The sequence below is a fragment of the Stenella coeruleoalba genome (genome assembly GCF_951394435.1).
Source record: "Stenella coeruleoalba genome assembly, chromosome: 6".
Taxonomy (NCBI): domain Eukaryota; kingdom Metazoa; phylum Chordata; class Mammalia; order Artiodactyla; family Delphinidae; genus Stenella; species Stenella coeruleoalba.
Window position 1 is genome coordinate 99,205,322 of NC_137151.1, and position 22,305 is coordinate 99,227,626.

The 22,305-nt window shown below is 39.9% G+C and overlaps 1 protein-coding gene across 6 annotated transcripts in view; it reads right to left on the reverse strand.

Annotated features, from left to right (window-relative positions):
• KLF7 (KLF transcription factor 7) overlaps positions 1 to 22,305 on the reverse strand; it is a 113,700-nt gene that overhangs the window by 53,272 nt on the left and 38,123 nt on the right. For 2 of the 6 annotated variants that reach the window (XR_013828631.1, XM_079923701.1), the window contains exon 2: positions 18,966 to 19,596. Coding sequence is in view for 5 of the 6 variants with exons in the window: in XM_079923701.1 (XP_079779827.1) it covers positions 18,966 to 19,596 (631 nt within the window). In the remaining variant the exon portion in view is untranslated. Of the gene's footprint in view, positions 1 to 16,200; positions 19,597 to 22,305 lie in introns of those variants that run through there. The other 4 variants (XM_079923699.1, XM_079923700.1, XM_079923703.1 and 1 more) reach the window with 3 other exon arrangements.

Below are 22,305 nucleotides of genomic sequence, written 5' to 3' on the forward strand. Positions count from 1 at the left end.
CTAGCCATTAGCGTTGAGTAAGAGTTGCCTCTGCTAACTATTTCTGTGCACAGTCACACAACATGCTCTGAGTTTTCTCAATAAAACAGCTCCTTCCCAGGGGGATGAAGTTGCCTCTTCAAGGGGCCTCAATTTACATATACTTTCTCAACCATTTAAAGTGAAACCTCCTTGAAGCATCATTTCACTTCTGAAGAATATTCCTCCCCATACTTCCAGGGAGAATTTCAATAATGATGAAATGGAAACCTCTACTTAGATAGGAAATAAAAATGATATGGAAAGTAATTACACTTTTAAAAAAAAAATCACAAAACTGATTTTAGGTTTACTTTGCACCACATTTGTTTGTTTGCTATAAGGAAAGAAAAATAAGGTGTGCAAACATGCTTATTTCTATGTAAATGCAATGTATCACCAAAGAGTACTTAGGACATGCGCTGTGCACATCAGAGGAATGAAATCCATAATGGAAAGGCATGGGTCTAGAAGCTTCCCTTTACTCTTTCTTAATGAATAAAACAGTTGGGAAAATCCTATAGTTGCTTTTAGTCCATTTGATTTCTTACTTTATACTCTGTATGATATCAAGAAGAATGACTACAAAGGAATTTGGTCCAGTTAAGAGATAAAGTGGTACTCTCCTTAAGATGTTAAAGATGCTTCTTTGTTATTAAGTTAGAAATGTTCATGTTTGCACAAATTCTATTAGTGCCCATATCAACTATAGATGTGTAATAATTTGCCCATTCTTCCTTAAGATCAGATCCATCATTGAAGTAATAAGTCTTCAAATGTCTTGTTTCTTTTAAACTATATTCAAAAGGTAAGCAGAGAGAAGAAAGACTTCAAGATTCTAATGTGTTTTCATAGCTAAAGGATTTAGTTGAGAAAGCAGGCTGAAGGGACGCAGGTGCCAGACATTGTGTAGAATTTGCACTTATGCTCCATTAATTGCCAGCATATCTTCCTTTCCCTTTTTCCTCCCCTCCCCCCATTAAATCCCTTTGGAAAACAGCAGAGCAGCAGGCCCAGACTGGTACCCAGCAGCAACACCAGGAGCAGAAGTAGCCAATTAGCCTCCAGAATACAAAGAGGGGGAAAAAAATTGATGCAGTTACCTAGCAACCAGAAAGAGCAGAAACAGCTGTGTAGCAGGCCCAGGCTGGTACCCAGGCAGAAACAGGATAGCCAATTAGCACACTGTATTTAATGCTGATGTGGTTTCCTAGTAACAGGCTGTACAAGTCTGTCTGTTGCATTTTCTCCCTCCCTTCCTCACATTTTCCTCAATCATGCACAGTATTACTATTTGCCCTAATTACTGTTTCTCCACTGCTTCAAGCAGCCATTATTTTGTCCCCAGAGAAATTGGAAGAACTCAGAAAAAAATCTTCTGTAATGACAGTATTTAGTTTCAAATTCAGATTAGCTGTAAGCCTTGAGACACTAAACAACAACAACAAAGAACGAAAAAAACAAAAAAGCCAGCAAATCGCCTTCTGCCTAAGTTTATAAGTAGCCTATGGTACCTTTTCTTCGTGCTAATATTCACATGTGAGTGAAACAAGAAACATTTAATAATGCATACCGTCATTCTTCCATACACTACATTTTCGAATAGGCTGAATCCTCTGTGTACTTGAATTTATTCATATTGATTTTCTGACACTCTCTCCTGAACACTGGGAACATAAAATCTCTTATTACCTATATCAGAGAAGGGAGATGTATCTTTTGTTCCTCTTTTTAAAATACTGATACTATGTCCAATAGGCTCATGACCAATTGAGAATTCTGTATGAGAAATCATTATTTCCTTTCTACAATAGAAGTTGAGTACAGGTGAAGAGTGTGTGAATACCGCAGTAAGGGGATTCAAACGCCATGTTGTAAGTTCACAATCATAGTAATGAATTCCAGTGAGGTGATATTAAACCTCATGAACATACAAAATGAAGACAGAAAACATTTAAACATGACTATCGTGCAGCTATTCTAAAATATTTCCAATTGCACACTGCCCATCTTATATACTAGAATATGTACTGGTGTCAACCTTTTTCCTAGGTTCTAGTCATCAGGGCACAGATTATATAATTTCACATTTTTAGGACATCCTTTAGACTCCTAGAACCTGTCTCATTTTAACAGTACCTTCAATATTGGAACAATTTATCATCCTTCTTACAAAATTCCCCTGCTATGAAAACTCCAAGGGCTCCAGAAGAAGACATTAGACACCATAACACACTTCACTGGGCAATACTCTTCCACGAAGGAAAAGGACCTTCTCCATTGAGGATGGCTTCTGGCTTCCTGCCCACAACAAAAGGACTGATGGCTTTTGTCAACTTTAGCTCACCTAGTGGAATGGTTGAAACTATTGTATCCCAACAGATTTGGGATTTTAAAAAGTTTTACATTGTTTGCTTGAAAACAGTATGCATGATACTGTTTTACTTTACTGAGTTCCATAAATTAAATGTCAATTACAGTAATGGAAAGAGGATACATTCTGAAGACAAAAACAACAAAAGAAGTCTAAAGTATATGCTTGCTGACACCAGATGAGTGGCTTATCATATAAAATGAGTTTTAAATTGTAAGTGCATTTTTATTTTGCAAATAAAATAAAAGGATTCTAACCTGACTGCAGGTAACTTTTGAAGGGAAGAAAAGGAAAAGATGCAAAGTCCAAAAAGGAAGAAAGTCTGCCAAATAGGCCTGGTTTAAGACAAAGCTGGAACTAGGATCCATAAGGAATTAGTCATGGGGCGCCCTGGTCTTCCATCCCCCAAAACTTATTGGCTTCCATCCTGGGTCAGTCTCCAACTCACCTACCTCAATAAGCACAGATAATAGAGGAGGAGGCAAGGTGAACATAAATATGGGACAGACCACAGAAAGCATATTCTCTCTGCAGACACCCTTAAATAATTTAAGTAGGTTGACTTCCATTATATAAGCTAGTCAGGTCCTAACACTGGCAACCAAATATGGAGACACTGCAGGAATGGGGGGTGACTCTGTCACTGGCTGGCCAAATAGCCGGCACATTAAAAAGTCACTAACTTTTGTTTATTTTGAATGGTCTTCCTTCTATTAACATTTAGCTTAATAACTGTCCTGTCAATATATTACTTTAAAAAATGGCTGAAAAGAGGTTACTCTTAGAAAATGTAGAAAATCCATCAGCAGGGAAAGGGGAAAGAGTGGGAGGTGGAGAATGCTGCTCCAGCTTCCAACACGCCCCCATCTTGACTCCCTACTTGCTTGCAGATTCCTGAAATTCCATTGAGTCTCCTATAACTGAAGATTCAAAACATAATAAAAGATTTCAGTGTTTTATACTGGTTGATGGACATGTAATCCACCAATCAATAGTGTCCAGATCCTTTCTGAGGTAATGAAGGGTAAAGGAAGGCTAACAAGGCAGGAAGTGACTCAATATAGGAAAGCATCAAGTATAAGATTCTTTGGTGGGGCATGAAGAAGGAAGGAACTGAGATTTTTAGAAAACAAATTTGCTGCCATCCAGTTCGCCTCCATTAGACTGGGGACAAATTGAAACTGCCTGGTTTAAAGGGCCACGCTCTCTCCATTTGGTAGCTGATGGCCTGGCTTTGAGTCCCATTACACATATATCCATAGTAGGCTGGATTCCCAAAGAGTTCCATTTGCTTACCAGAATTAACTTCTTTCTATGAAAAGTTTGTTTCCTCATGATCCATATTCAAGGTTTCAACTATAATTTCTACAAAATTCAAACTGAATATTTTTCAAAGAAAGGCACATCATTTTACAAATACTTTTTCATCTGTCCTTGTATTTCAACTAATTTTTTCAAAAGGATTATTCCAAAGCTGAAAAAAAAAAAAAGGTTTTGGTTTTGGTTTTATTACACATGACTTTCTTGAACTCCCCTTTGTTTCCTGATTCAAACAGAATCACTCCATTACTATTTCAACTTCAGGAGACATAAAAAAACTATTGCCGGGGTCTTCCCTGGTGGCGCAGTGGTTGAGAGTCCGCCTGCCGATGCAGGGGACGCCGGTTCGTGCCCCAGTCCGGGAAGATCCCACATGCCGCGGAGCGGCTAGGCCCGTGAGCCAAGGCCGCTGATCCTGTGCGTCCGGAGCCTGTGCTCTGCAACGGGAGAGGCCACAACAGTGACAGGCCTGCGTACCGCAAAAAAAAAAAAACAACAACAAAAAACTATTGCCTACCACCAATTAATTCTTACAATATTATCTTTGCCTGCACTCTTTACAAAGCTCCGTTTAACTTTCTTCCAACCTCCCAATATAATATATACAGGATAACCATAATGATCATGGTTATTAATATTCTTACTGTATTAGAAACAGCGTCTATACATTATTTATTAAAGGGAACAGTTTTTTTCAGGTTCACACTTGGCCTTCCCAATGCCATTCCTTCATTTGCACAGACTTCTCATGAACCTCTTTAGCAAACAGAGCTGGCCTAACCTTTAAATCTTAGAATTTATAAAATTCGATTACTTCCATTGCCTTTTCTGAAATGAGATTCCTCTTTTCTCTTCCTTCTTCCTACCTCCCATCCCCAATCCATGCTCTATTCTCTTCTGAAATCAGGTTCTAAATATAATGGTTTTATGAAACCATATTTCAGGCTTTTGTATCAAAAAATGAGGTTCTCAGAGATGGGGGAAGGAACAGTAGTATAGTGGGTGTTCAATAAGTATTGTTTATGGTGAAATATTTTTTAATTTCATGATTTTTTCTTTCTCCTCAATTCTTATTTTAACATATTTATTTACTTTGTGACTACCAATTATCCATTAAAAGGACACCTGGAATAGGCATCCCACAAAGCCTGCAGTTATTACCGTATTATAATAATAAAATAAATGTGTTTGCTGTGTATATGCTGAGTTTAAGCCATTCTACTCAATATATGTTTACCTAAATTTATCTTCATAAATGTTAAGAGCTAGCATATTGCTAAATTATCACGTGGTGAAGCTCTAAGATTTTCCTGAATCATAAAATTCTCCCATCAATTGTTTTTCCCCACCTCATTCACGCCCCTTCTTTCACACTCTTTCCCTTAAGCCCCTGAATATGCTAAATCCAAACTATCAAACCCTCCCATTAAACTCTCTCCACCTTGTGAACTGAACAGTTAACCCTTATGCTAGTTTCCATCCCATAATAGGGGTTTAATGAGTTTCTGCCTCAACACATGGATAAACTTCATTAGCAGCCATGTGTCTCAGCATATTAAAGGCCCTTTAATGTCTTAAAATTGCCCTATTTCAGTTGCTATTGTATAAATTCAAAGAATTCTTATCTATGGCGCTGAGGAGGTTGAAAGTGGTCGATGGGCCCCCTACAGTTCCAGACTGAGGTATTTAATTTTATCCTGCTGGTACGCCTGACCTCGAATTAGGGTTTCTAATTTTATATACATTAGTGTATTATCACATTGGCATCATTTTAAAAGATGAACAGCCTCAGTAAAAAACACCCTTTCCAGAAAGAGAAGAGCGGCTTCGTATCTCTGAATCATCCATGCTGCTTCTGACCACGGACAGGAGCCCTAATCTCATTTAATGCCCTGTCTTCCTTTAGAACTCCTTATCTGACTGGCTCTTCCCTTCTTAACTGCTGGTCATTTCCGTGGCACAGCACCTGACATCTACGGGCACTTAATACCTGTTTGTAGAATGACTGAATGAAGTAAATAAGAATACTACTAAATTCTACTAAATAGAATGCAAGCCTAAGGGACATGGTACAAATTTTAATTCTGCCAGTGGCAGGTCGTATACACTGGACTAAGGCATATTTATAGTTTTGGTCCTCAGTTTCCACTATATGTGATAATGCTTGTTTTTATTACTTCATATGGATAGACTATTAACATTTGTCATTTTAATGAGTGAATTGGGAATGTTATAAGAAAGTCTCTCTTTAATTAAAAAAAAAACGGTTTAATAGTAATGACCATAATAATAGTAACTATTGCAGTAACAGTAATGGGCCTGGAAACGGAAGATCATCCCTTTGTAATTTCCTTGCTCTGGCTCTCAGTCACTTGATGAGGCAGTATGTTTAAGGATCCTGCCGGTTCTTTCCTATTTAGAAGACACTTAAAGTAGTTTTCATTGTCAATTTGTATTTAAATGATAAGTTTCTCATTTCCTCTGAATGGGTTATGAAGAAAAATATCTGTATGGCTTCTTTTCCCCTCATGAGTTAGCACAGAAGTTAAGAGCTCAGACTGCAGCAATACTGTCTGATTTGAATCTTGGACCAGCCATCTAGGACCTCTGTGACACTGGACGAGTTACTTGACCTCTCCTGGTCTCATTTTTCTCCTCTTTGAAATAAGAATAGCACCTGTGTCATTAGATTAATATGGCTTAAAGGGTTATATTTGTAAAAGATTTCTGTTAAAAAAAAAAAAGACAAAAGGCCCAAAATGGAGTCATTTGTGCTAAGCCCCACATCATCAAATCAAGACTTAATACCTAACTTAACTATAGTTTTAGCCTCCCCCAAGAATGAAATCTTAAACAAGTCAATCTGGAATTACCTGGTCAGCACTAGTGAGGTAATCTGCCTGAGAGACCCCTGCCATCCCCCCTAAAGGAAGATGATCTTGCCACAAACAGCTGTTTGCTGGTATAACTTCCTTGTCCTGCCACCTTCTGCCTATAAAAGTCTTACATTTTGTAGAGCTCTTCAGAGCTCCTTGCTATTTGCCAGATGGGATGCTGCCCAATTCTTGAATCACTGAATAAAGCCAATAAGATCGTTAAAATTTACTCAGTTGAATTTTGTTTTTTAACAGATTTGGAGGCAGTGGCGGGATCCAAAGGAAACTTCTGATGGCTTCAGAGATAACGAGAAACACAGGCACTGGTACCTGTAAACCTTTGAGTTCTCTGTCTCATCATTTTCAAGGGCTGTGGGTAAGTTCCTCTCAGCTCTGAGTTCTGCTCTCTTTGCATTGAGCTCCTGATCCAATTGGCTTTCCAGTGCAAGGTTAACGGGCCAGCCTAGTATGACAGGAGGCTCTAACAGAGTGCCAATCCTTAGCCCTTGGTTAGACCACAGCCCCAGTCCAGGGCTTAGTGGTCAGCGTGAGCTGGCAGACGGTCCCACCTGGAACCCAAGTCCCTAGCCCTTGGTTAGTCCACAGTCCCCATTTATTAGAGACTGTTTAGTCTGTAGTTCCTCATTGGGAACAGCTGGTGGTGTCCACCTAGCACCTTCTCTTGGCCAGTATGCAGTAACATGTCTCTGGTTACTGCTGGTATGTTAGTGTGCATATGAGGTAATGACTATTGCTAATGGGAATCTCAGAAGACAAAAGTCACAAAATTGACGGGTATGGTCGAGCACTTAAAAGCTGTTAGAGCGCTTGTCACCTAACTCAAAAGACTCCTGTGTTAGGATAAACTGGTCACAAAACAGGTTAGACTGACACCAGGTCACCTGCCAATCCCAAGAAAATTTCCACACAACAAGGTGTGCTGTAAAACACCACACAATCCCCAACCCAGTGCCACATCCCTCTTGGGTATTAATTCTGGCTCCGAGAGACCCAAGGCTTAGCTAAAAAAATTAGGATCCTTACGTTTCAAAGAACTGAGTACACTACCTCTGGCACACCTGCTTATTTCATGTCTAAGAACCATGGTCCCGGAAGCTATAAATATCTTAACAACAATGGCAAAACCTTACTAAAGACAACCTAGAATTACAACGGCCATTATAGGGAACGTTCCATTTAGACATGATCATTTAAGAAAGCGTGCCTTAAAACAAGGGTTCCCAAATCAAACAAATAGAATGGGATACCTACTGTAATTGGCAGGCAGAGGCTCCAAAGTTCCAAACTACCTTCACCGAAAGATGTGTTATAAAAGGCTAATGAAAAGACTCAAGAGGTACCTAAAACCAAAGACCACAGGAGGGACACAGTTCCTACTGCTCCCCTTTACCCCCCTTTGCTGTAACATTCCTTCTACTGTCTTCTGTTTGAATTGTCTTTCAATTCTGAAGAGACTACAGGACTGAGCAAGTCTGCCAAGTTAGTGGCCATACAGACACCCCCATATCTACCCTCAAAGGAAGGTCCCCATATGCACCCCTCCCAGAGTTGACAGGACTCCGAGAGATTTTCTGGTAAACTGCTACATTATTCCCTTAAACAGCCAAGGAAAAATAAAATTAAAATTAATGGAAAAACCTTGTCAAATTCTGGTAAATACTATAGCCTGCAGATGGGATCCTGGGAAACTGGCAGAAGCCAGCAAAGAGTGAGTGTTCTTACCAGAGGGAGCTCTCCTGAATTTCTGTCTGTTATGCCCAGTTGGGAGAGGAAAATAAAATTTGACATTGCTCCTTCCTTTCTAAATCCAGATCCATTGGTTATTGATCCTTTCTCTCCCAAGGACAGCTGTTACCTTCTTGTTTGTCTTGTTTTACGTCCTGAGAACTTGGCTTGTCAATTTGAGGGCCTCAAGATATGACTGGGCAGAAATGTAGGTTACATCCCATTTGCAGCTAGATATGGCTGGACAGAAATGTGGGTTAAACCCCATTTGCAGCTTGGGTATACAGCCAGCCCTCAGGGGAATTGTCTTTTTTTTTTTCTTTCTTTCTCCTTTTGGCTATCTTTGGGAGTGGCTCTGAATCTTGGGAGGGTAATAACTTTTGCACCCTCTTTGGGGACATCTCGAGTCCATAGGATTGTTCAATACTGCCAGTATTTTTTATTTCATTTTATTTATTTATATTTATTGCATGTGTCAGCTGAAAACTGACAAGATATTTGAAAGCATTTTTTAAGTAGCTCTGTGAGCAGAAGTTGGCCAAATTGGAAGCTGATATTCAGAGCCTGACAGAAAAAAATTTTTAAACCTCCTCTAAGATAAATGAAACTATGTACCCAGGAGGAAAAAAATAAAATAACAAAAACTATTCTGATGCCTTTGTGGAAGGATTTACTAAAACATTCCAAAGACAAACAGCTCTAAATCCAGAATATAAATTTTCACTTCCATCTTAATTGGAAATCCTCTCCCCAATATAAAAAAGCAAATTGAATATAATGTGGTTGAATAAGCAAATCAACCCCTCGATAATCATTTAGGCTACAACCCACTTCTTTGAGAAATTAAAAGCAACTGCCCCTATCTTACAAATTTTTGCAAAACCAGAAATGCAGCTCTAGAAACAATTCGAAGTCCAATCCTCAAACCTCCCTTATTCATCTCAAAAGACTTGTAGGTATTGTAAAAATTCTGGCCTTATGAAACAAGAGTCCTTCTTGGACGAACTTACATTCTTTTCCTGTGCCTTTGAGATGTAAATGTTCTACCAGGTCTTCTCCAGGAAATCGTATCTAGGCCATATCTCTTTGAAATGCAAACTCCAGGGAGGTAATTCTTACCAAAGGGAAAAAAGGGGGTAGGGAGTTATTTGGAACTTAGACAAATGAAAAATCTTAAGTGTCTTCTTCACAAATATTAGTGAAAAGCTTTAGCCATCTGAGCCTTAACTTATTCCATCTGCCAAACACACAATTTTGATCCAACTTATTTTATATAACTAGTGAGTTTTGTATTATTGTACCTAATTCATGGCTAAAATTTGAGGATGGAAGCTCTAAGGTCTCTGAGTCAGTCTGTATGTTTATGTGTGTCTATATACACAGTTGACACTTGAACCACAAAGATTTGAACTGTTTGGATCCACTTGTTTGCAGGTTTTTTCCAAGAGTAAGTATTTCAGTGCTATATGATCTGCAGTTGGTTGAATCCGCAGATATAGAGGAACCATGTATACAGAGGGCGGATGATGAGTTACACACAGATTTTCCACTATGCAGAGGGTTGGCACCCCTGAACCCCACATTGTTCAAGGGTCAACTGTATATGTGTTGTAGATGTGTGGTATTTTCTACCTCTGGATGGTATTGCTAAGATTAATTTGTAAAGGGCTCCATTTAATTGGTTTAAAAACAAATGCTATATAAATTAAACATAGTCTCAGAAATATGAAAACTCAAATGTTTTTCAAGTTCACGTGACCTAGGATAATCTTCAGTAAATAAAAGCTAGTTTAAGTTTGTTGGCTTAATTAAAATAGATATGTCTTTAGAGTTATCAACATTGAAAATAATGCAGACATACAATTTTATTCTACCTGGGTTTACTAGTCAAATAAGTTCATGTTATCTCCATTACAAAATTTTTCAGCAAGAAAAATAACTTGGTATGATAAAATTTTCATGAGTAATCTAAACATAACTGTTAAGAACAAGTGATTTAAATAGATGTAAGTGGGTAAGCGTTTCCACTTTTCAGCAATAACTATGGTTTATGGTATATCTACTTAAATAGTTTCCCCATATCTTTTTGGTAACTTGAAACCTTAAAGTTTTGCTAAGTTAAATTAAATGATGAATAGTCACTGACTATCTAGATCATTTCCATATAAATACTGGAACATTAGTCCTGAACACAGGTTTATCTTTTAGCTTCTTATTACTGAGAAACTTGGGTTTATTAGTAGACATGGGTTTTTTTTTTTTTTGCTACATTGGAAAATTTATTATGAGAAAGAATATACTTCTAGAAATTATGAAATGTATTTATAAATTTGCCAGTCCACAGAATGCCCATATAAGAGACAGTCCACAATTTCTTACATCTTAGTTTTCACTATGAATTAAGGATGCATTCCTTATTTTCAATATTATCAATATATGTAATTAAAACTACTTAGAAAAAATAAGGGTGAAGGAAAACAACTGTGTATGAAAAGTAGGTAAGGAAAGTAAAATGACTGATTGTTCCAAAATGAGAAAGAGAAAAAAAAAATAGGACAAAATTGTAGAAAGTTTGTGGAAAAGGAACCTTGGAAACAAATTTTATGTGTAGTCAGGTTGGCTAAGATTAGAATGAATTTATTTACGTTTAAAAAAATGAGTTTTAATATCAAAAGTACACTAGTATAAAATTAGAATTGGTTTTCTCTGTTAAAATTACAAGGTTTTATTGGACTTTTAGTCTGCTTTTGATAATGGATTGTGAAATTTTCTTTATTTTTTAAGTAATCTGCCTGGACAGTGAAGATTTTGTGTCTTACCAGCAACTTACTGTGCTTCACACTGTCTTTATCAGGTCTTTGACTGCTGAGAAAACCCAATCTTCTCAATATTAAAAGAGTTAAGTTTTGCTTACAACCATGTAACCTTCTGTATTTGCCTTTAACAGTATCTACTGTCACTATTAAATGGATATTTTTGACACACTTCCCCCCAAATCAAATTCTAAGTGAAGTTTTTTGACTTCAAACTTTCTTTGGGATTTTCCAGAGGGCCCCTGGAACATCTCAAGAGATTTATTCTGTCTCCTCATAAAAAGAAAGATGTTAAACTAAATAGGCTTATTTGATATGTTAAATTAAATAAGAAGCATTGCCAAATAGGTAACAATAAGTCTTCTCTATTTTGTATTTGTATATGTTATAAGTGTTCCAGAAATCGTATGAAATTCTTAAATGTTAAATGTTCTGGTAAAATGTTATCAGTCGTAATTCCAGTTACTATCTTAAAATGTATATCACAGAAATAAATACACTTCCTCGGCAAATGAGTTCTCATCAGATCTTAACAGTGGGCATTTTAAAGTCTTTTATAATTTACAGGCAGTTATTGTTTTACTCTGATATTTTTGCAAAAGTGAGACTCATGGAAAGGACCTTACCAAGTGCTTCTGACCACTGACACTGCTGCAAAAATAGAAGGCACTGAACCTTGGGTACATATCTCACAGCTGAAGAAGGTTCCACCTGACATCTGCTCCTGGGCAAACTCTGGAGACCTGCAAATTAAACTGACTAGGAAGAGAAGTAGTTGACATCAGTATAGACTGCTTCCACCCAAGATGCTGAATCAAGACTTCATACTTTAACGAAACATTAAAAACCCTTTCTTCTTCTCTTTGTTTCCTTTACTGTGGCATTGGCCTGGAACGACACCACCATCATATCTCCCAGGCCATTACTAAGGGGGATAACCTTTTAGACTGCTGGATTTGCCATTAAAAACTCCAACCTGTCCATAATGCTAGAGACCCCCTGGTCCTTCCTGCGACCAATTTTTCTTCTATTCCTAATGTCCTGTAAACTACAATTGAACCCCCCTTAGAAGTCACTTAGAGGGTCTAACTTTTATGGCCAGGACATTCAGTGCCTTGTTTTTACTTTTCTCTGATTATAGCTGTACTTGCCCAACTAGACAAACCATAGTACATTTGCACCTCGACGTTCTTATGATTATCTAAATCAGATCTTACCCCAATCGTAAAAAGATCTTACCAGCTGCACCCATTTTTGCAAGGAATTTAGAACAACTTTTTATTTGGGGCTAGGAGATTTACTTTCCAAATGCACTGAAAAACTAACTGACCCCTGGCTTGAATGGGCAAGTGCAATGATCCCTGCAAATGAATCCGTTAACAGTGCCATCTTCATGGGAATGATTTGTGCCCTGACATGATTAATCTTTGTCTGTGGTGATTATCATTCTCCTTGGGCTTATGCATACCTAGATGGCTGGTACATAACCAGGCAATGCCTCTTAGGTTACCTAACTGTGCCCCTAACCATCCACAATCAAACTGAGGCACCTCATTGGTCAATTCCCCTGATTTACATTGTCAAGTTAGAAGGGACCTATCAGAAGGCTTCAGGACTCAGGATTCGCTTCCTTTGGCAGGCACTTACTTCCCTGGTTAGAAGTGAGTACAAATGAGACTATGATCAGGAACCTTCCTTAACTCTTGAAAGTATTGCAAAATCCACTGCTAAAGCAATAGCTGCCCAAGAAAATTCCTTAGACTCTGACCAAGGTTGTTCTTGATAATGGGATAGCCCTTGATTATCTTTTAGCTGAACAATAAGGTGTCTGTGCTGCATCCAATACCACTTGCTGCACTTGGATTAACACTTCTGGGGAAGCTGAAACTCAGCTACATAAAATCACTGAATAAGTCACTTGGCTTTAAAAAGTGACTCCTTCAATGAGGTCTTCCTTGACGTATTTGATTTTGCTTAGTTTGGGTCTTGGGGAGCATGGCTCTGAAGTGCACTCCAGACACTGGGAATTTGTCTTGCTTACAATAATCATAGTAGTCTTCCTGGTGCACTTTAAATGCACGTTTAAGTGCATGTTCATGGTCACTAACCACCAAGCAAGTAACACCCTAAGACTGAAATGTCAGAAAAGGGATGAAGAGAATGACCAACTTAAAAAGTGTGAAACTTAAGTCATGACCTGTGAATAGCACACAGAGAATCAGCAAAAACTGTGAGATCTTCAGAGCAGTAGCTGGGAGTGGCATTAATGCGTTAAATTTTGATCACATCTCTAAGGCTGAGTTTGATCAGAAAGGGAGAATTGTTAAAAAAAGAGACAACTGGCCCAAAATGGAGTCACTTGTGCTAAGCCCCACTTCACCAAACTGAAACTTACAATTTTAATATAGGTTCACCGGCCGCAAGAATGGAATCTTAAACCAGTCAATCTGGAATTACCTGATCAGCACTAGAGAGGTAATTTGCGTGATAGATCCCTGTCATCCCCTAAAGGAAGGTGACCTTGCCACAATCAATCAGACTCTTTGCTGGTACAACTTCCTTGTCCAGCCCCTTCTGTCTATAAAAGTCTTTTGTTTTGCATAGTGCTTCAGAGTTCCTTTCTATTTGTTAGATGAGATGCTGCCCAATTCATGAATCACTAAATAAAGCCAATAAGATCTTTAAAATTCACTCAATCGAATTTTGTTTCTTAATACTCTGAACAATACCTGGCATATAGCAAGTGTTTATAAGTATTTGTTGAAAAGTAAAATAAATTATATTTCAAACTTTAAAGAACTTTCATTATATGTATAAAATAAGCACTTTTGTTTGCCTCTTAAATACTACACTCATCTTTTTGTTTGTAATGTTTTTACTCACCTTTCCATTTAAAAACAATTTCCCTAAATCCTAATTAAACTTAGAGATTGTGCCACATCTTGATTCATTATGACCACCCCAAAGCAGATATAGAATGCTAAGTAAATTGCACGTTCTTTTTATCTTTTCACTTAGAAAGCATACTTTTATATTTTTCAGTGCAAAATCTAGAATGTCCTATCACCACCCATGGATTAGGCTAAAGCAACCCCAGTCTATAGAGAGCTCTCCAAGTAGCACAAGAGAGGACGTGGCCTCTTTTCTTCCTCTTCTGTGACCAACAACCAAAGACTTCATTGCTGGCCTTTGTCCAGAATTTACCAACCTGACTCATCTTAATAGTGTAAATGTGGACATGCTTTTATATGAATTTCCATATTAGAAAAGTCTGCTCACTTAACACAAAGCACCATTTCAATCACAGACTTTCTTCCTTTCCTACTTAGCAGTGATCAAGAAGAAATGTGGAATATTATTCTTTCTCATTTTGAATAGAAACTACTAACATTTTAACAAATTGATTTTTGCTGAAAATAAGCATAATAAAGTGTTTTTTTTTAATTGAAAGTGAGAGATTCCCCTGTGTCAAAATATAAGAATTATTTAGCTGTCTCCAAGAAGATGAATAAAACTATGAACATAATGGTTGACTTATTGAGAAAGAAAAATATATTATACAAAGACCAGAAAACAGAGTGGGAGAGAAAGGTCTGTAATGGCTTGGCTGCTAAAGGACATTTTTACGCTCATGCCAGCACTAAGTGCTCTTCCCAATGAATAAACCATATGTCCATTTTTATATGCTTCCTTTCACTAAGATTCTGCTACTTCACAATATTCCTTTTGTCCCAGTTCCTGCCTCATCTTCTGCAACCCCCAGCCTGGCTCCCCCATCCCTCACTTCACCTCCTTGGGCAACCAGTATTTGTGCCCTAGCTACCAACTTGAACATCTGCTACCTGAAAAAAAGAAAGGCCACCTCACTGCCTAACATCCTCCAGGGCAAAAAGTTTGAAGGATTCAGCATCCTCAAAAAACAGACACAGAAGGGAAAAAAAAAGAAGCAGCAGCATATCTTTTCCAGCTCAGTAAATCCTATCTGTATAAAGATTAAATGGATAACACTTTTAAAAATTCTTCAATGCAAGGAAGTCCATGTTACTAACAATGTATTGTCTTTCTTTATGCATAGACAGAGACCCACACATTTTATTTCACATTTGCAAGTGTCTCTTTTTCAACATATTACCATATAGAAGAGATAGATCATATATATAACTCTAGAGAACAAAATGCCAATATTTTCCCTCTTTCTCCTGGATGGTTTTCTCTCTCTCTCTCTCTCTCTCTCTCTCTCTTTATGTCCCAGAACACTTCCCCAGCTGAAGGATAAGAAAATATTTTCACTGAATTAAAGTGAGCCTTGTGTTAAAACAGCTTGCCTGAATCCAACCAGAGCCCTTTAGCCATGGCTCACGGGCCCAGCCGCTCCACGGCATGTGGGATCTTCCCGGACCGGGGCACGAACCCGCATCCCCTGCATTGGCAGGCGGACTCTCAACCACTTCACCACCAGGGAAGCCCCAGAGCCAATTTTTTTAAACTTCATTTCAACACTTGGTCAGCGGCTCTTCCTACTCCATTCACTTCTAGCAGCAGACTCGTCTCCAACCTGAATTCCCATCACTGTATACCTTTGCCCTCAAGCTTTTTACTAGTCTACCTCCTTGATATGTTTGCACTTAATTTGATTCCATCCTTCATGCTTTTTTCATTATTCTTAGTTCATCCACACCACATAAATTATCACTTTTGTTTTTTTCAGTTCCCCATGTGCCCCCTTCACACCAATTCCAAATAAATACTTCCGATTCTCATCCATTTCATCCAAATTAATTCAGATTCCCTCTCCTAATCCCCCATCTCCACTTCTGCCTCCCCTCCTATCCTTCCTATCCTTTCTACCTCCCCTCCTATCCTTCCTATCCTTTCTGCCTCCCCTCCTATCCTTCCTATCCTTTCTACCTCCCCTCCTATCCTTCCTATCCTTTCTGCCTCCCCTCCTATCCTTCCTATCCTTTCTACCTCCCCTCCTATCCTTCCTATCCTTTCTGCCTCCCCTCCTATCCTTCCTCTTTCTCAAAGCACCTACTTTTCCCTCCGTGCTTGTCTCTGCAGAAGGTTTTACTGGCAAAATGCTTCTGGAGGGTGCAAGGCCATTGCTTCCTGTGTTGTTTTAGGAAAGTCATGCTCTACATTACTGCCAACTTCAATGGGCCAAGGCCTGCATGTCCAATTTCACCCTCCATGAGTAATGTCCTTGTATCATCACCCCTACACTGAAATTATGGAAGTGAGGAAAGAAAAGCTTCTTGTTCTTTGGTGGCATTTAACTTTAAGTGGTTTATTTCTAGTTTACATAAAGCTGTTTTTGCACAAAATCACTGCTAATCAAGATCATCGGCAATAGTCACAACTATAACCAACCCTATGACTATCCTTAATGAGCTCTTACCATCTGCCAAGTATTTTACATATGTTTACTCATTTAATCTTCAAAACAATCTAGGAGGTAAATTATCCCTCTTTTACAGATGAGGAAATTGAGGCTCAGGGAAGATACATCATGTATCCAGGTCATAAATCTAGGAAGTTGTAGAGCCAGAATTCAAACCCAAGTCTCCCTGACTGCAAAGCCCTGCTCTTAACCACTCTGCGGTACTGCCTTTCTAATAATGCACGGTGCCTTCTTGGGTAAATTCCCCACGGGGAGGAGTCTTTCCACTTTAATTCGCTATAAGGCAAGAGGTTGCAGGTGATGGGAAACATAATGAGCTCCACCTTGATAATCACTCTGAACAGAAAATGCCCAAAAAACAAAGCACAAAATATGCATCACTCCTCAGAGTTATCCTTCTAACACATCCATTGGAAAGAGGGGATAGGGAAAAGAAGAAAATGCTCTGGACTCACCCCCAAAAAAGACTCTCTGCTTCCCCAGAGCCGTCCAGTCTCACACTAGGCAGGACATAGCCTGTCTCACGTCAGTAATGAAAAACTGTGCTCATAAGCATGAATTCCACACCCCCAACAATGCTCACCCTTCTTGCCTCATCCTGCCTTCTCTGGTTTCCTGCGGGGAACAGGAGATGAGTCATGGCTGAAGCCTGGGAGCACTGCAATGTCTTCTCGTTACTTTACTCATTGACTTGAGAAAGAAAGACATATAAATAAAAACGACCTCCAGGACAATATCAGAGAGAGGAAAAAAAAAAGCTGAAAATTGAAGGAAGCTTTCGCCTTGATGTATGTGGACTGGAGGACTTGAACCCAATCTCCAATGGGAACCCTGAGTGTCACCTGAACCTGAGCCACAGGTTCAAAAGTTACCTTAGGGGACCTTCCCATGAACCAAGCAAGGGCAGAAGGGAAAGTCAGTTCGGAGTTAGAGGACAGCATGCCTAAGTCCTGTGGTGTGAAGAAGCAACGTCCACGCTCATCCCCCCGTGGGAGTACCTTCCAGGTTCGCGGTGGTGATGGCTTCTAGTCACACATTATGTACTCCTACCTCAGGGAAGCTTCTCTGTCCTGCACAAAGACATTTCACAGACCCCCTCCCCCCAGAAGATTAAAGCTGAGAGGGGCCTTAAGATCCAGATTGTTTTGGCAGATGTGGAAAATGAGGCCGCCAGTGAGGTAAAGCGATGTGCTCAAGGTCACAAAGCTAGTTAGTAATAGCACTGGAGTAGAACCCAGGTTTTCCTGATTTTCCAGCCAATGAACTTTGCACTGTACACTTCCTTGGTGACACAGCCCACAAACCACCACAGAGTACCTGGAAGACAGGCAGTGAGCCCGAAAAGAACTCTCACCAACACATCTCCTAGCCTAGATCCAATCCCCTATTTCTCCCTGACAACACTCTGATTCTGCTGTTTATACTTTCGGAGGTTTTCCCTGTTCAGCTTGTACTGTGCACGCAGTATGCAAAAACCATACCAGCAATACACTGTCAGGGACTCATTAAAAAACCCCAATGATAGTAATTGCTCCTACGATGCTAACCCCAAGAAGAGCCACCAGCCCTAAGCTTCCAACTCAAACCAGAGAACAAAGACCGGATTCAAGGAATATGCTAATCTCACTCTTTTCTCTGCAAACCCCCCTCTACCAAATTATCCCATCGCTCCCAAGATCAACATGATTCCTGGGAGTCACCACAGAAGTCCTGAGGAAAATATACAGTCCCCACCGGTCCCCAGCGCCCTTACCACACACATAGCAATGTAATCACTTTAGCAACTTCTCAGTAACAAGCTCATTAAAAAGCAATTCTGCCATCTCTCCATAAAGCATGCGCCAGAGAACAATGCAAAAGAGGCGATGCCAATTAATTATAGAATGATCACCTCTAATGAACTCTGAAACCCTCCTGCTGTTGGTGACTTTGATGAAAAATCAGGGATGCTGGAAAAAGAGTGAATAGGGACACCTTGGCTACCTTGCTCAATTGTGAATTTCAAATGTACCTCCTAGGATTCCACTGTTGATCCAAACTGCAAAATTACACTGATAAAACAATGAAAAGTACCAGGAAAGTGACAGGTGCACATATCACGTACAGTTGTGAGTCACACCACCAGAGCCCCTGTTCAGGCATCCTCAGTAGTGTCTGATTCTACACCATGGTTGTAGAATTATTGCCTCTGAAAGTGTCTCCGAGCCAGTGAGTGACAAACCCATGTCCTGTGCTCAGGACACCTGGAGATCCTAAGGTAACGAGTGAGTCGCCTGCTTCCCCACCCAGGCCCACCTGCCTCTCTGCACCTCCTAGTTGGCATGGATGCCACTTCTCGGAACAGAGAGAAGCCCTTCCCACCATGAGGCTAAAGGAGGAAAAAGAAGAAACCACGTGCGGCCAACTTGTACCACTACCTGTGTGAGTCCTCTGGTGGGCCTTTAAGTGGGAGCTTTTTGTATAAACTTTCCGGCACCCGTTAAACTGACAGCGGTGAACCCTCTTCTTGTTTTCGGGGCATGCCTCAGCCCCTACCCCTCCTTGTTCACTGTCGCTCTGTCCACTCTTAACTGTCCCAGCTGCCGCCACGGCTGCCGCTGCTGTTGCCACCCCTCCCACCTTTACTGAGCTGAGTGCAGCCTTCTTGGCCACCAGTTTCAACGTCACTGTGCCATCCACGGCTGAGAGAGTCTGTGAGGTTTTGACCAGATGGCGGCTGAGCTCAGGGGACGAGGGGGGCGTTAATGAGGTCACTGCGTTGAGCTGGGCCTGGTTGACGGCTGTGTAGCTGTCTAGAGAAGAGCTGGTTGGCTGGAGGCTGAGGCAGGTCTCAGATAGCAACTTGTCCCGAGAGAGCAAAATGTCCACTGCCGAACTCTTCTCACAGATGGTCGCTTCCACAGGGAGCAGCAGGGGGTCTAAGCGCCGGAAACTTTCCTCAATGCACGGGGGAGGAGAAGCACGGAGGAAACAGTCTAAGTCCTCACCAAAGGTCTCCGAGATCCTCCTAGGCTCCGTCTGCAGGTAGCGTTCCAATTCAAGGCATGTCTGCAGAGGGGAAGGAGGGAGGGAGAGAAACAGCCATCAGAAGCAAAGAACACCACGAGACCACATGTTGACAGGCTGAGGAAGAAGATACAGGAAGGAACAGAGAATGTTTCATGGCTCGTATCTGAAATTCTCTTGTTGAAAGGTCTGACCTTGTTATTTTCTCCCTGGACACTTCTGAAGGGTTCACAAGGGTCACATGATATGAGTTCAACTACTATAGTTAATGGGGAACTAGAAGCCCAGAAGGGCTATCTCACACCATCAAGTTCCCTGAGAACATTTAATGTTAAAATGGTCTCATGCTCCACAATCCAATTCAGCAGGTGAGATGCTCTAAGCCTCCCTAGGAGTTCCCGCGCAAGCAAGAAGCAAATAGAATCAGACAAGATTTTCGTATCAAGACTCCCCACAGTCCAACTTAATTTTTCAAATAGACTTTAGCAAGTCACAAAAATAGACCAGTTTTCCAACTTGCCCTTTAGAATAAACCATGCCCACCCAAACTAAGTCATGAGCTGAACCAACAGCAAGCCCTGCCTTGGGAATGGATTCCCTAACCAGCAGGAATGGACACTGTTCTAAAGAACGCCTTGTATAAAACCTTTGATGCACATGACAAAACCCCCATTGTTTACAGCAAGTTATTCAAAATACAATTGCTACATACTGTGTGGCAAGGAGTATGAGTCCCATTATAATAGTTTGACATCTCTGACTCCACAATAAAAATAAGTTCAATCATAGCTATTTGAATTGGTACAGATAAGACACAATCTATTTCAACATAAAGTTTTCACCCGGTAAAGAAGTGAGGAAAAAGAAACCAAAAAAACAGAAAGGTTCAGAGTTTCAACAAATCTTCATCCATGGTGCATGTAAGTCTTTGTAAGATGGAGGAAGCGCTATTATGGCCAAAGCGGATTTTAAGTTTATAATCTAAAAGCTCTCCTCACTTAATCCTACTCTTCCAGAATCTGGTAGAAAACCATGGTGCTAACTTATACTATCAGTTCAATTTGCTCTAACTTCTGGGGCTTCAACAAAGAAAACAGTGATGGCAAATTTAAAATGTGACTAGCTCCTAATTTACTGCCTCTGTAGAGCTTCTATGTTTTCAACCAATGTTCTGATTCTAGGTTTTTATTCTGTTAAGAATCTATTTTAATGATATACCTAGTTGTGTTGTATCTGTCAAGGATTTTATTTTGGTGACATTTCAAAAGATTGGTTTTTAATCAGCCTTCTGGTAAAACTCTGCATTACTGAATAAGAAAAGCAGATTTTTAACAATGAATCACCTTTGGGTCTCACTATTGATTTTTAATAGGATAAACTAATGAATGGTTCCAATCTTCATTCAACCCTCATGTCACAAGTGTTCACTCAACTACTGTGTTCACAGCAAGATGCAAGGCTTTCTGTATGTTAGAAGAAGAAGACAGTGATAGATCCATGTGATGTAGGTGCAGAATAAACAATTACCAGCTAAAAATTACATGAATTTATAAGCAAAGTGGTACCAAATAACATAACAATAAAGTATGTTGATAAGTTCTTAGGGGATGAGTGGACAATGAATTCTGTACTCTATATTATGGAGGTATTAATCAAGTAAAGCTTATTGGAAAAGTAAGTTTGATTCTATTTTGCTTATTGATTAAATAATAGCTCTTGCTGAGTAGCTTCCCACCACTTTATATCCGAAACAAGTACTACCACCTTCTCAGGTCTAGGAATTTGTCTTATCCTTATTTGCCCCTTTTCTGAATTCTATGTTTCAGAGATTTTCCCTTTCATTTTTCCATCTCATTGCTAAAAATTATCATTTACTTCTTTCCAATATTGAAACCCTCAGTGTTAGCCCCAGTCAATTCACTTCTGAATTATAAGATATTACCCCTGAAACCTCCCCTTCCCTTTTTAAACCATCATCTGCCAAGTACAGTGTCTGGTACCCATCAGGTACATAATGTCTATCAAACAAAGATAAAATCAACTTTATACTATCATTTTGATCATTCTATTCTACTCCACTCTACAAAAGCCACCTGCTGACCCTAACCTGGACTAGGCTGAGGCTAGCAATCCTAGAAATGACCACTAATACATGTCTTCTAGAACATAATTGTAATACTCCTTTAGCTTTGCCCAAAGAGCAGAACCAGACCATAGAGACACAGATATGTTTCAGGTAGAAATCAGCTGAATCATAGGTTATAAGAGGTCCTTCCCGGCCTCACAAACAAGGACGATTTCACACTCACAGTCACCAGTGTCTGTGGATACAGCTTTCGGATGTCATGTCATCTTACATATTTTTAGCTCACAGAATCAAAAGTCACTAAGAAATTGTTGTGATTATTAGGAAGCTCAGATCTCTTCATACTCTAAGGAATTCTAAGGAACTGAGATATTCTAAATGCATTTACACACTCTTCAGGGAGGATAAAAAATAACCTACCCAGGGCTTCCCTGGTGGCGCAGTGGTTGAGAGTCCACCTGCCGATGCAGGGGACACAGGTTCGTGCCCCGGTCCGGGAAGATCCCACATGCCGCAGAGCGGCTGGGCCCGTGAGCCATGGCCGCTGAGCCTGCGCGTCCAGAGCCTGTGCTCCGCAACAGGAGAGGCCAAAACAGTGAGAGGACCGCATACCAAAAAAAAAACAAACAAAAATAACCTACCCAGTATGCCCTAGTTTGAATCCC